The sequence below is a fragment of the Chiloscyllium punctatum genome, chromosome 4, assembly GCF_047496795.1.
Source record: "Chiloscyllium punctatum isolate Juve2018m chromosome 4, sChiPun1.3, whole genome shotgun sequence".
Lineage (NCBI taxonomy): Eukaryota > Metazoa > Chordata > Chondrichthyes > Orectolobiformes > Hemiscylliidae > Chiloscyllium > Chiloscyllium punctatum.
Window position 1 is genome coordinate 21,919,877 of NC_092742.1, and position 15,486 is coordinate 21,935,362.

At 41.6% G+C, this 15,486-nt stretch overlaps 1 protein-coding gene across 5 annotated transcripts in view; it reads left to right on the forward strand.

The window, feature by feature from the left end:
• Positions 1-221: 221 nt before the first annotated feature.
• ylpm1 (YLP motif containing 1) overlaps positions 222-15,486 on the forward strand; it is a 147,054-nt gene continuing 131,789 nt past the window's right edge. For 4 of the 5 annotated variants that reach the window (XM_072568229.1, XM_072568230.1, XM_072568231.1 and 1 more), the window contains exon 1: positions 223-880. In XM_072568229.1, the coding sequence (XP_072424330.1) occupies positions 434-880 (447 nt within the window). In that variant the 5' untranslated portion in view covers positions 223-433. Of the gene's footprint in view, positions 881-15,486 lie in introns of all 5 variants that reach the window. The other variant, XM_072568233.1, reaches the window with a different exon arrangement.

Genomic DNA, 15,486 nt, shown 5'->3' on the forward strand with positions numbered 1-15,486 from the left:
GATCTCCAGGATAGGGACACTACGAATGCACCACAAGAGAGCACCGCCCTTGCTGCAGCTTGTTGTGCCTGTAACAAAGATGGCGCTCACAACTTTTCAAATAGTCTTCTTGAAAATCTCATTGACCATGCCGTCGTAAAGCAGATCAGAAATGCATTGTGCCTGGCGTTTGCGACTGCAGCTGACGCACGTTGCGTGGGCGAGGAAGCGTGACGCGATGACGTAGCCCGCCAGTGTTTTCCCTGGTTCTTCGTGTAATGGCGCCGGTCATCGAAGAATGTAGGAGAGACTGAAATATTGATCGCGTGTCGTGGATATTTCGGCTCCGATTCGACAGGGTAGCCTGTCAGGATTTTAATAATACCCATCATATTTTGCTCCCATCAAGTTATTTTCGCCGGTTGAAGTTGTTTGAAGATAGACCTCAGACCCGATGTATCCGTCATGGGGTCGGTATGGTGGGGGAGGGGCACACCTTCCGTATTATGGCGGAGCCGCTCAGCCTCCACCTCCACCAGGGCCCCGTGTGCCGGCTCCGGGCATGGTGGTTGGCGTTGGCTCCACCCTGAGCCCTACCACCGTACCCCCGCCCGTCCCCGGGGCCGGTTTAGCGTCCAATTTCCAGACCCTCCGGCAACAACACCTTCAGCAGATGCAGCAGCTGCAACAAATGCACCAGCAGCAGTTACAGTCGGTGCTGCAGCATCCTGCCCATCAAAACCTTCCACCTCCGTCCATACCGCCACCACCATTGCCGCCTCATCTACAGCAACCTCCACCACCTCAGAATCTCTGGGACACCAGCAATACCCAAAACCAACTAACTCAGACTAACCAACCCACTCAACAACATCCAGATTTCTCCTCCGTGGCTTTACAGGTGAGATGAAGGGAAAGGAAACGACAAAACCATTTCAGACATGTTGCTACTTAAAAGGCTTTAAAATATATGTTGTATCAAATATTAAGAAATGTAGAGATCAGCCAGTGTCTAAAATTGCGAATAAAGCAACTGCGAATGCTGGAGATCTGAAACAAAAGCAAATTGCTGGAGAGAGTCAGAAGGTCTGACATCATCTGTGCAGATAAAGCAGGGTAAATCTTTCAAGTACAGTGATTTCTTCAGAACTGATAGCTAGGAAACAAAATATAGTTTACTAGATGTCAGACTGCATGTTTAATATCTATGAAAGTGAAGTATTGTAGATACATCAGATCTAAGATAAAGTACAGGTTAGGCAGTATCTGTGAAAACAAACAGTTAATGTTTTCACTCGGATCTGACATCTACTTTATTTTCTGTTCGAAATTTGGGTAGGTGGTTGTAGAGTAGAGAGAACCTAGATTATATTGCACTGTTGGCTTGTGATCTCTCTTGAGCCCTTCAGACAAGTCTTGAGAAAGGTTGTGACAGTCTGATGTAGCACTTCAAGGGAAAGTTACCTGATCAGGTAGAAGGCCAAATTTGTATTTACCTGTTGGACGTGAAATATTGTGTAAATATCCACGGATTAGGTGGAGTATAACGTTCTATGCCCTGTGAGGTCATAGTGACAGAAAATGCACAAGTGGAATCAGTATTCAGATTGATTTCCCATTTCCCTCTTTTGTTTCCCCTCCATCACTTTTACCTGATGGGAGAATATGTTGGTGACCTATCAGATTTTTTTTGTTGGGAGTTTTATATAACAGTGAATCAGACAGCTAGTCTTTCCTTGTTTTTAGAGCGAGTCTAGTTTCTGATGCTGCTTGAAGATGCCTTTATTGAGAATGGGAATTCTTTTCTGTTCTAATCATGAATTGGATTTTTCCAGAGTCATCAAATTTGTTGTTAGAAAGTTTCTGATTTTAAAAAGATGAGTGAAAAATGCTGGATAACCTTCGAAAAAAGTGTAGGAGTTGAAAGCAACAGAATATTCCTTGAGAATTTGTTTTTAAAGACTTGAACCTTTTCATGTCAGGGTGTTGGTGAGGAACAATTTTTAGAATCTCTTATTTGAGGCAGGATTAAGTAATGCATTTTTGGTGTGCAGCAACAGTGGGTGACAGTTATCCATTGTCAGTGAAGATGATATATTAAGCCTGACATTGTTTGAAATGTAAATCACCAAAGTTGACAGTACCAAGTCTATGCTGCAGGTTTTTATTCCTAATTTTTAAAAAAGTACTCATTTCTCCAACTAAAGCTGAAGATTTTTTTGTCATCCATAGAAAATAATTACTACGCCCTTTTGTGAATCTTTGTAAAAAAGCTTATTGCTAACTTGTTTTGGATCTAGTATGTAATTCCTGTATCGGTAGCCTGGCAATGCTGTATATATTTGGGTGAAATTGTGCAATGAGTCTATCTATTGTACGTCTTGGCTGAAGAAGTGTTCATTTTGTTGATGTCATCCACTGGTTGAAATTGGCAAGTCTATATCCATAATTAACATAGAAAAAGAGTAGGAGTAGGCCATTTCGCTCTTACAGTCTATTTTGTCGTTCAGTATGATCATGGATAATCATCTAACTCTGTAGCCTATTTCAGATTCCTGCCAGTTAAATATTTTGACCTCAACTGCTTTTTGGGGAAGAGAATTCACATTGATAGATACTACAAAATATTCAAGATGAAGTTTAAAATAATCACCAAGTTTCACTCAGCGTACTTTGCTAGCTTATATTGGCTCGTGGCATCAGATTTAAAACCACTATTTATGTTTCTCTTTGATTTGATTTGACTCATCTCTGCTTTTGTAATGACCAGAACTACGCTACAACATCTTGCAGCCCCTGACCAGCAAATTTTGTTCCACTGACTCTCATGCCTTCCATTTACTCCCACCATTGGCAGCTGTGCCTTGACAGGTATAGGTCCATGCTCTTGGAATGAATTGAATTGAATTGACTTTATTGTCACATGTGCCGAGGCACAGTGAAAAGCTTTGTCTTGCGAGCAATACAGACAGATCACGTAGTTAAATAGCATAGATTAGTAAATAATAGGTAAACAGCAGCAAAAACCAAAACACAGGTACAGGCAAGTGCGAAATGTTTGAGAGTCCATTATCAGAAGAGCTTCAAATCTGTGAGTTTAGATAAAACAGTTATTAGTAAGTTTTAAAAGTATGCTATTAAGTTTAGAGTGTAGGATGATTGTAGCAAATAGGGAACGTAGATCTGCACGCAGGAGCTTGCAAGGAGTTGACCATATCTGGTGCCATCTTGCATCCATAAATTCCCTCCACCCTCCTTTCTCAAAGTCCCCCATAAAACCACTCAAGCTTTTTAATCATCCCTCCTAATATATTTTGTTTCAGTCTGAAAGAGATGCTGTTGCTGTTTACTTAACTTTGACTGATTATTTTTCAATGATGCAAACAATTTAGGTAAAATGGTTCTTGAAAAATTGAATAAAGTCTAGTCCTCACCAATTACTTTGCTAGGCTCTGCATTCTTAGTTGTTAGTGTTTATGTTCACACCATCCTGAATAATTCTCAATGAAGAAGGAAATACCTTATAACAGTTATACTTCTCAGATCTCAGAACGTCAACCTATGAAACGGCTTTCAGTTAATTTCCTGAATCTTGTTGAATAATAGGTGGAGTTTCAGGGCTCCTTAATTCTATTGAACTTCTTAACTTTTCTCTGCATTTTTTTATTTCACAAGTATTAGAAATATTGTAATTGTAACTGTCACTGACAATTTGTTACAGGCAGAGTGGAAAACTTCTTCATAATGTACTCAAAGGCTTCTTTTTCACTTTCTTTTCTCTATGCTGTCATTGTACTATGTTTTGTTGCTGGTCTGAAAAATGTGGCACAAGGTGCTTTGTTTTATAATACTTCTTGATGACTGGCCAGGAATACATATTGAGTTACAGTGCTGTCCCAAAGAGCTTCATTATTTGTTTTACTATTTCTGATTTACCGTGAACAGTATGTCAGCAATACGGCAGCTTGTTTTCAACATGAAATAACAGTGATGTAGTCCATCTCTGACCAATGAGCTGTTGAAGTGTACAGTTAAGTACCTGGCATAGTGTTGTCTGTCATAGAAGCTGACTTGGATGTATTGTATACTTTGCTTGGCATGGGATCCCCTCTAGGCTTAGCTCTTGTTAACATCTTTGTTGATGACAATGAGAAGAGCATCTTTGACCACCAACCTCCTACACTTTTCATCTTTCCAGTATAACAAATTCACAATAATTCAGTCCACAGCACCATCAAAGAAGGTGTTTATACAGCTGAATTAACTTTGTTCCATTTCAGTGGTAAATTTGAGTGCAATCAAGTGAGCTTTCTTTCCTTGAAGTATTCATTGCAATGTCTGGAAATTGTTTCTTAGCTATTATCTATTGAAAGCCTATGTTCACCAGTCAATATACAAATTGAGATTTCTACATTTTCACGAGACAAGATAAATCTTATTGGCAACTTCTTGAATAGGATCTTAGCCATCTGCTGACCTTGTAAGCTTGTTACTGGGACAGAGCATATCAAAACTATCCTGTGAGATTACAATACCCTGATCGAGTCAATACTAGGAGAAAGTGAGGATTGCAGATGCTAGAGATCAGTCAAAAAGTGAAGTGCTAGAAAAGCACAGCTGGTCAGGCAGCATCCAAGGAGCAGTAAAGAGCTTATGCTCGAAACATTGAATCTCCTGCTCCATGAAAACTGTCTGACCGGCTGTGCTTTTCTAGCAGCACACTTTTTGACTCAGACCAATACTAGTAAATTGCAATTAGCAGTTACAATATTTATAATACTTGCGAAAAAATTTTGGGGATAGGACCCAAGTCCACCACTTTTGGTCCTGAATGGTGCCCAGTATACCTCATGATCCTAGAAGAGGAAGGTGTTCCAAATTTTGAGCAAGCCAAGCAAACTGTCTCAATACTGCTACAGTACAGTAATTCAGTGAGTGGTTTTCTCCACTGACAGGATGCCGCCATTAAGCCAAAATGACTTTTTGCCTACCACACAAGTAAATAATGTGATATGAATTTGAGTATCAAAGTGATGCTAGGCTAGGTAAGTAGGCTGTGTCCCCCAATGACTGACAGGCCAAATCAAATAATGTTTATTTTTGACTGTTTGCAGCTGGCAGCATGCTGCTCATGTTCAACCAACCCATAATTGCAAGCCTCAAGAAAGTGTAACCATTAGATATTATTTTATTATTGGAAGTAATTTATTAAATAATTCAGACTGTGCTGAGAAATAATACCAGAAACCAATTTTATATCATGAGTCAAGCTCATAGTTGATCCATTTGTGTGTACTAAAAACTTTACACATAATTACTCTGGACTGCTTTTTATGAAGGAATTTGTACATTGTGGCTTTTTAAAAAAAGGAATCGAGGGAGCAAAGCCCTGCTGAACCCTGTACCAATGCCCTAATCAATTAGTGTCTGGTCAGAAAATTAAGATTGACAAGTTAACTGTTCTTGCTGCATTCTCATGCTAATGATGGCCTAATTAATCAGCTCCATCTTGTTCTGTATTAAATGGTGTGTTTCTTTTCAAGTCTGCACCTTGTGTCCAAGTTGTTATGACTGTTAAAAGCTTTAACTTCTAGGCTCTTTTTAGCTATCTTTAAGCTCTATTCTGAATGAGTTGCAGTCCTTGAAAAATAGAAATTAAGAAACCTGGTGGGAAGCATCCTGGGACATTCCATCCTTGGATATGATGAAAAAGTAGAGTGAGGTTGAAGAATGGATGTGCGGTAGAAGTCCATTTGTGCAAGTTATGAGCATCTTTGCTGATAAACTGATGCATAGTTAAAAAGATTCACTTGGTTAATTGGGCTGAGGTTGTGTCCTGCCAGATTGTCTCGAAGAAAAACACAGCTAAGCTGGTTGATAAAATTGAAGCATGTAAGTGTGGTTTTGGTTTTGCCACTGAGGTGATTTGATTCATTGAGATCTGTATTTTAGTTCTTAGATGACAATTTTGAGATTGATGTTGGCTCACATTGAATAAATTCATAGAATTTAAGTACAAAAATGCTATTTGTCTGATCAGCGAAGCTGATTCATTGAGACTGAATTAGTGCATGTAAATAACAAACACAAGATCACCAACAGTAAAGATGCATGGCATATCTTGTCCACTTTATAGAAAATTAATTACTTTAAAACATTAACTTGTTTTATTTCAAATGCTGTTAAATTAGGAAGCACTTTGCTTAATCCCCTTTACAGATTATATTTCTACATAATCTTATTATCTTTGAAAAGCAGTAACGTGAAAATATTAAACAAAACAAAAACCTCAAAGGACTATGGATGATGGAAATCTAAAATAAAATCAGAAGTTGTTGGAAAACTCAGTGGGTCTGCTAGCATCTGGGGAGAGAAAGCAGAGTTAATGTTTTGAGTCCAGTGATAATTCAAAACCTTTCCGTCCTGAAAAAGTGTCACTGGACCCCAACTTGTTAACTCTGCTACCTTCCACAGATGCTACTAAACTCATTGTAGGCCATAATATCACTGATTGAGGAAATAGTGGTAAAGATCAGATTGGCCTAGCTATTCCTTCCTTTGAAACAGTAAAACAAATGATAGGCTGGCAGCATCTGTGAAGAAATTCAAAGTTAATATTTCAGGTTATGTGACCCTTCCCCCCAGAACTGGATCTGAAATGTTAACTTTGAGTTCTTTTCACAAATGCTTCAAATCTGCTGAGCTTTTCCAGCAGCTTCTGTTTTTGTTGTTGGTTACCTCGGTTGGCTGGATGGCTAATTTGCGTTGCATAGTGATCCCTTCAGTGTGGGTTCAATTTCTGTACTGCTGAGGTCACCATGAAGGTCCCGTCTTGTCAGCCTCACCTGATGTGAGGTGACCCTCAGGTTAAACTCTACACTAGATATCTCTCTTTAATGAGAAAACAGTCCTAAGGTCATAGAATCGTACTAAAGAAGATGCCTTTGGCCCACCAAGTCTATATCAACAAAATAAACTCTAAATCTACACTAGTCTGACTTTCCAACACTTGGCCCATTGCCTTGAATGTTAAGACATTCCAAATGCTCATTCAATTTATTTTCGTAGATTATAAATTCCCCCTTCAATGACCCTCCCAGATTGTGCATTTCAGGTTCCCAACACTCTGTGGATGAAAATAAGTTCCTCAGATCCCCTTTAAATCTTCTGCCTTATGCCTAAAATTGTGCCGCCTTGTTATTGACCCTTTAACTAAGGGGAACAGCTGTTTTCTATGCGTTCTGTTCATGCCCCTCCTAATCTTAAATACCTCAATCCTGTACCACCCCCCTCCAAGCCTTCTCTGCTCTAAAGAAAGCAAACCATGCTTAGCCAGCCTGTCTTCATAACAAAACTGCCCCAATCCAAGCAACATCCTGGTGAACCTCCTGTGCATCATATCCTTTCTATCATGCAGTGACTACAACTTTCACTTATACTCATGCTCCACCTGTGACCATAGCAAAGTTTTGTATAGCTCCAACGTAACTTGCTTATTTTATGCTACAACTGATAAAGTATCTCATATGCCTTTTTAACTATCCTGGTAATATGTCCTGCCTCCTGCAGGTATCTGTGGAAAAGCAACTCAACATCCCTCTGAGCTTCCTTGTGCCTTACCATCCTTTGAATATTCCCTTGTCTTGTTGCTTCCAAAATGCATCTCCTCACACTTAAGTGATTAAATTCCATTTGTGACTGAACTGCCCATCTAATTAATCAGCCTATATCTTCCTGTAACCTAAAACATTCTTCCTGACTGTCAATAGTCCAGCCAATCATCTTGTCATATGCAAACTTGGTTTTACTTTTCATCACACACCCCCTCCCCCAACTCTGCCATTCACTGTCTCTGTTCAAATTTTGCCTTTCTGAGTGGAAATTCATTCTCTTCTTTGGAATTATCTTCAGTAGTTAACTAACTACTGACCAGAGATTCACTGGTCTGTAATTCTGTGGTATATCTTTACCACCTTTCTTAAAAAGTGTGGATGCATTAGTTATCCTCAAGTTCTCTGGCATCTCCCCCTTGGCAATTAAATTTGGGTCAGAAGCCCTGTAAGTTTCTCCCCAATCTCCCACAGCAGTCTGAGATACAACTCACTGGACACCAAAACCTCCAATAACTGTTCATTCGTAATGTCAAACTGCTCAATAACCTACAGTCCTTACTACCAAATTCTGGACCTACATCCTCTCCACTGTGAAGACATGCAAAATACTTGTTTAACACCCTACCAATGTTTGCCGACTCCATGCACAGTTGCTTCTTGGTTTCTAATGAACCATTCTCTATCTCTGCTTATCGTCTTCCTATTGATGTACTTAAACAATGACTTTTTTTTAGTTCCACTAAGCAACTTATGAGAGCGACTAAAAGGAATTTTTAAAATTTCACTTGTGGGATGTGGCCAGCATTTATTACCCATCCTAGTTGCCCTTAAAAAGGTTGGGGTACACTGCCTGCTTGAATTGTATTGTGGGTACACCCACAATGACCCAGAATTCCACAATTTTGACTCAGCAACAGTGAAAAAGTGGTGGTTATATTTCCAAGTCAGGATGGTGAGTCCCAGCCTTTCCAGTCTTATATCTCAAACCCTTCATTCATGGCAACTTTCTGTTAAATATTTTCTGAATTCTCTCCAGTTTCATAATATCCTTCCTATAACAGGGTTATAGTGCTCATCTTGCAATCGGTTGAGGTTGACAAGTAAAGCATGGAATATAAGAACAAACAAGTTATGCTAAACTTCACATCAGTTCAAGCCTATGCCTTCCACCCCACACTCAGATTTCAAAACCTTATGAAATGTGCATTAGGAATTTGAGAATTTGATCAAAGTGAAAGACTTCACAGTTCCTTGGAGATATGAGATAAACTAGAGTTTGTCTTGCTTACAACAGAGGAGATAAAGAAGAGATTCAAGGCAATCATCTTCAACTTCTTCATAAATAATTTTCCCTCCATCATAAGGTCAGAACTGATTTTTGCTGATGATTGCACAATGTTCAACACCATTCATGACTGCTCAGACGCTGAAGCAGTTTATGTTCAATTGCAGCAAGATTTGGAAAACGTTCAGCTTTGGGTTGGTAGTGTTAGGTCCTTTCCTGAGGTTTCACACATGAGATGCAATTCACACACACCAACGACTGCAGACCATTAACATTTATTAAAGCTTGTACAAGCTAGGTGACCCCCTTTGGCCTTCTTCACACGCAAGTGAAGTTGGGTCAAAGTGAGGCCCTGAACAAAGAAAACACATCCCCTTTACACAGGCCAATTGACCACATGCTTACAGATACTGTTGCCACTCCCCACAGTCACATGCCACTCAAGACAACCCCCAGTTAGTCACAGTCACAAGTTTTTTTTAGATTAAATTTCCTACAGTGTGGAAACAGGCCCTTCGGCTCAACAAGTCCACACTGACCCGCTGAAGAGCGACCCACCCAGACCCATTCCCATACATTTGCCCCTTACTAATGCACCTAACATTACAGGCAATTTAGCATGGTCAATTCACCCTCACCTGCACATTTTTGGACTTTGGGAGGAAACCGGAGCACCCGGAGTGAAACCCATGCAGACATGGGGAGAATGTGCAAACTCCACACAGACAGTTCCCAAGACGGGAATTGAACCCGGGTCCCTGGCGCTGTGAGGCAGCAGTGCTAATCACTAAGCCACCATGCCGCCCGTGAATTTGTAAATTAAAAATCTGTAATGTAAGACTCCAACGAAATAGTCTCATATTCTTATCTTTAAAGCAGTCCAAGAATGTAAGCGGATTGCGAACCCTGTACATAACAGGTTCCGATACATTGTTCACATTAAAATGGTGTAAGGATGGGGCATCTAAGATGGTGGCGATCTAGGACGATCGCATTGCAGAGCGCTGCACAAGCGGGATGGACTTCTAACCCACCCAACCCGGACCATCACGATATCCTGGGACCCTGGAAAGGTACAATGGCAAGATGAGATCATCCTCTTAGATAATGCAAATGCTAATGCCCTAATGCAGGGGAGTCATTATGCAGATGATTTCCTGACTCTGTGATTCCCCAAGATAATGCAGGTGCGACATACCTCTGGCCAGAAAGCATTTTTGAACGGAAGTGATTGAACAATAGTTTAACTTGACAAGAGCAAGGAGGCGTAGTAGCAAATGACTGTCTAATTGGGTGTAGGTGATTCACATTCTTGCCTGACTGTCGTCCCCACCCAAAGATAGTGCCGTTTAATCCTTTAGTATTTCATTAATGTCCAGAGAGATATATTCCCATTTATCTTTTAGCATTACAATAGTGGCAAGTAACATTCATGACACACAAATGCCAGGCCATGACTATTACCAGTAAGAAGCAATCTGACTACCACCATTTGGCATTTAATGTTGTTGCCTTCACGGCATCTCCTACTATCAACATCCTCTGAATTATCATTGGCCAGAAACTTAATTGGATTTACAGTGGCTATAGAAAAGAAGGTCAGAAGCTAGGAATACTGCAGCGAGCAACTCACCTGATTCTCTACAGCCTGTATAAGGCAAAAGTGAGGAATGTGATGGAGTACTCCATGCTTACCGAGATGAGTGCAACTGCAAAAAGACTCCAGAAGATTTAAAAAAATTAATTTGCAGGATGAGGGCATCACTGGCCATCTGTATTTGCCTACAGAAAGTGGTATTAGCTGCTGCCTTGAACCACTGCAGTCCACCTGCTGTGTGTTGACCCACAATGCTGCTAGAAACGGAATTCCAGGACTTTGACCCAACGACAGTGAAGGAATAGCAATATATTTTCAAGTCGGAATGGTGAGTTGCTTGGAGGGGGAGCTCGCAGGAGATGGTATTCCCAAGTATCTGCTGCCCTTGTCTTTGTAGATGGAAGTGATTTTGGGTTTGGAAGGTGATTAACGAGAATCTTTGTTGAATTTCTGCATAACATCTTGTACACACTGCTGCATCTGAGCATCAGTAGGGGCGGAGTAGATAATCGTGATGAGGTGCCATTCAAACAGGTCATGTATGATGTCAGGCTTCCTGAGTGGTGTTGGAGCTGCGTCCATTCAGGCAAGCGGAGAATATTCCATCACACTCTTGGCTTGTGCCTTGTCGATGGTGGAAAGGCTTTGGGGAGTTAGGCAGTGAGATACATGTCCTACTATTACCATCATTGTCTATAATACTCATAAATTACAGTCCATCCAATTTTGCCTTACTCCCTCTATCTTGGTTCATTTTACTGAAGTATGCTGTGTCCCTGTTGTAGTCTTATGCAGTATCCCTCTCGCTGTGGAACTAGTTTAAATTCCACGCAACAGTGCTGGCAAACCCACATACCTTCAGGAATGGTGACTTTATTCTGTTCTGATCTTTGTGTCTGCTGAACTTATCCTCCGTTGACAGCACTTCCTGCTGTAATGTGAGAAGAGGATATAGGTAAGATCACTTGTCCATGCTAACCAGATATCCTGAATTAATCTAGGCTCATTTGCCAGCACGTGGCCCATTTCCTTCTGAAGACTTCCTATTCATATTCCCATCCAGATGCCTTTTAAATGTTGTAAGTGTGTTAGCCTCCATCACTTCCTCTGGAAGCTCATTTCATACACCCACCAACTTCTCCATTAAAAAGTTGCCCCTTAGGTACCTTTTAACTCTTTAGCCTCTCACCCTAAATCTATGCCCTCTAGTTTTGGACTCCCCCACCTCTTAAAAAGAGACCATGCTATTTAACCTATTCATGCCCCTCATGATTTTATAAACTTCTATAAGGTCATCCCTCAACCTTCCAAATCACACAACACCAGATTGCACTCTCCTTCATCAGGTGGTTGTGGAGTGCACAATTGTAAGACACAGAATTTATAGCAAAAGTTTACAGTGTGATGTAACTGAAATTATACATTGAAAAATACCTTGATTGTTTGGTAAGTCTCTCATCTGTTAGAATGACCATGATTGTTTCACTTCTTTTATATGTAAATCACAAAACTTTTTTTAAAAGTTATATTCTCAGGTTAACTGTAACAATTCTTATCAGCGCAGATAAGATGTCGAAGGTGTTAGCCCCCTGTGTTCCCTGTCTGTGCCATGATGTTTAGACTGATTCCAATCCAAAAGGTGAGATAACAGAGTCTTACATGGATTCATGCAGTTTTTGAGCAAAATAAAATGCAACTCTGCAAGTACAAATTCAGCCCAGAAACGTATATGTGTATGTGTGAATGTGGGGTTTTGTGTGCGTGTGTGTCTGGGGTGGGGGTGTGTGAGTGTCTGTGAGAGAGAGTGCATGTGTGCATGCGTGTGTGTGTAAAGCGGTCTAAGTCTGTGAGAGGGTGCAAGTGAGAGCGTGGGAGTGTGTGTGTCTGTAGGAGTGTGTGTATGTACCTGGGTTGGGGGATTGTGAGTGTCTGTGAGAGAGGGTATATGTGTGTGTGAGTGTAAAGTGTCTAAGTCTGTGAGACGGTGCATGTGTGAGTGTAGGAGTGTATATAGGAGTGTATGTGTGCGTGCGCGTGTGTGTGTGTATACTGCAATGGCGGTCACCTGTAGTGTGACATGAACCCAAGGTCCCGGTTAAGGCCCTCCCTATGGGTACCGAACTTAGCTATCAGCCTTTGCTCGGCCACTATTCGCTGCTGCCTGTCCTGAAGTCTGCCTTGGAGGATGGTCATCCGAAGGTCCGAGGTCAAATGTCCTGGACCTGGACCGCTAAAGTGTCCATCAACTTGGACATTCGACTTCAGACTTTCAGGTGACCATCCTCCAAGACGGACTTCGGGACCGGCAGCAGCGAAAATTGGCCGAGCAGAGGCTGATAGCTAAGTTCGGTACCCTTAGGGAGGGCCTTAACTGGGACCTTGGGTTCATGTCACACTACAAGTGACCACTATTGCTCTATACATGCACACGGACACGCACACAGACATGTGCACACACTCCCGCACTCACACTTGCACTTTCTCACAAATTTACACACTTTACACTCTCTCACACATATACACTCTCTCTCACAGACACTCACAACCCTCCACCCCAGAGAGAGGCACACACACACACACACACACACTCACTTGCACCCTGTCACAGACTTAGATCACTTTACACTTTCACTCTCACACACATCTGCACTCTCTCTTGCAAACACTCACAAACCCTGACCCGAGAGAGAGAGAGAAAGAGACACACACACACACTTGTGGGGTGAATTAGTACTTGCAGAGTTACATTGCTCAAAAACTGCATGAATCCATGTAAGACTCAACTCACTTTTTCAATGAGAATCGGTCTAAACATTATGGCACAGACAGGGAACACAGGGGGCTAACACTTTCAACATCTTATCTGCGCTGACACCATTGTTACAGTTAACCTGGGAATGTAACTTGTAAAAAATGTTTTGTGATTTACATATAAAAGAAGTGAAACTATCATGGTCATTCTAACAGATGAGAGACTTACCAAACAATCAAGGTATTTTTCAATGTATAATTTCAGTTACATCACACTGAAAACTTTTGCTATATGTTCTGTGTCTTACAATTATGCACTCCATAACCACCTGATGATGGTAGTCATGATTTGGAGATGCCGGTGTTGGACTGGGGTGTACAACATTAAAAATCATACAACACCAAATTATAGTCCAACAGGTTTAATTGGAAGCCCTAGCTTTCAGAGCGCCACTCCTTTATCAGGCAACCATTTGATGAAGGAGCAGCACTCCGAAAGCTAGTGCTTTCAATTAAACCTGTTGGACTATAACCTGGTGTTGTGTGATTTTTAACTTGATGAAGGGGCATCGTTCCAAAAGCCAGTGCTTCCAATTAAACCTGTTGGACTATAACCTGGTGTTGTGTGATTTGTAACTTTGTACACCCCAGTCCAACTCCGACATCTTCAAGTGATGACCCCTCAACCTGGAATACTCCAGAGAAAATATCCCCAGCCTGTTCAGCCTCAAACTCTCCAACCCTGGCAGCACCTTTGTATATCTTTTCTGAACCCTTTCAAATTTACCTCAATTACTAAAATATTTGTATCATTGATAGTCACAAGTGAGGTGCCGGAAGACTGGAGGTTAGCAAATGTGGTGCCACTGTTTAAGAAGGGCGGTAAAGACAAGCCAAAGAACTATAGACCGGTGAGCCGGACCTCGGTGGTGGGCAAGTTGTTGGAGTGAATCCTGAGGCAAGGACTGATTCGGGATAGTCAACATGGCTTTGTGCGTGGGAAATCATGTCTCAGAAACTTGATTGAGTTTTTTGAAGAAGTAGCAAAGAGGATTGATGAGGGCAGAGCAGTAGATGTGATCTATATGGACTTCAGTAAGGTGTTCGGCAAGGTTCCCCATGGGAGACTGATTAGCAAGGTTAGATCTCATGGAATACAGGGAGAACTAGCCATTTGGATACAGAACTGGCTCAAAGGTAGAAGGCAGAGGGTAGTAGTGGAGGGTTTCTTTTCAGACTGGAGGCCTGTGACCAGTGGAGTGCCGCCACAAGGATGGGTGCTGGATCCTCTACTTTTTGTCATTTACATAAATGATTTGGATGCGAGCATAAGAGGTACAGTTAGTAAGTTTGTAATGACACCAAAATTGGAGGTGTAGTGGACAGTGAAGAGGGTTACCTCAGATTAGAACAGGATCTGGACCAGATAGGCTAAGAAGTGGCAGATGGAGTTTAATTCAGATAAATGCAAGGTGCTGCATTTTGGCAAAGCAAATCTTAGCAGTACTTATACACTTAATGGTAAGGCCCTAGGGAGTGTTTTTGAACAAAGAGACCTTGGAGCGCAGGTTCATAGCTCCTTGAAAGTGGAGCCGGAGGTAGATAGAATAGTGAAGAAGGCGTTTGGTATCCTTTCCTTTGTTGGTCAGAGTATTGAGTACAGGAGTTGGGAGGTCATGTTGTGGCTGTACAGGACATTGGTTAGGCCACTGTTGGAATATTGCGAGCAATTCTCGTCTCTTTCCTATCTGAAGGATGTTGTGAAACTTGAAAGGGTTCAGAAAAGATTTACAAGAATGTTGCCAGGGTTGGAGGATTTGAGCTATAGGGAGAGGCTGAACAGGCTGGGGCTGTTTTCCCTGGAGCGTCGGACGCTTTGGGGTGACCTTATAGAGGTTGACAAAATTGAGGTGTGTGCATAGGGTAAAGAGACAAAGTCTTTTCCCTGGGGTCGGGGAGTCCAGAACTAGAGGGCATAGGTTTAGGGTGAGAGGGGAAAGATATAAAAGAGACCTAAGGGGCAACTTTTTCACACGGAGGGTGGTACGTATATGGAATGAGCTGCCAGAGGAAGTGGTGGAGGCTGGTACAATTGCAACATTTAAAAGGCATTTGGATGGGTATATGAATAGGAAGGGTTTGAAGGGATATGGGCCGGGTGCTGGCAGGTGGGACTAGATTGGGTTGGGATATCTGGACGGGTTGGACCTCATAATTTTGTCAACCTTTAAAAGGCATTTGGATGGGTATATGAATAGGAA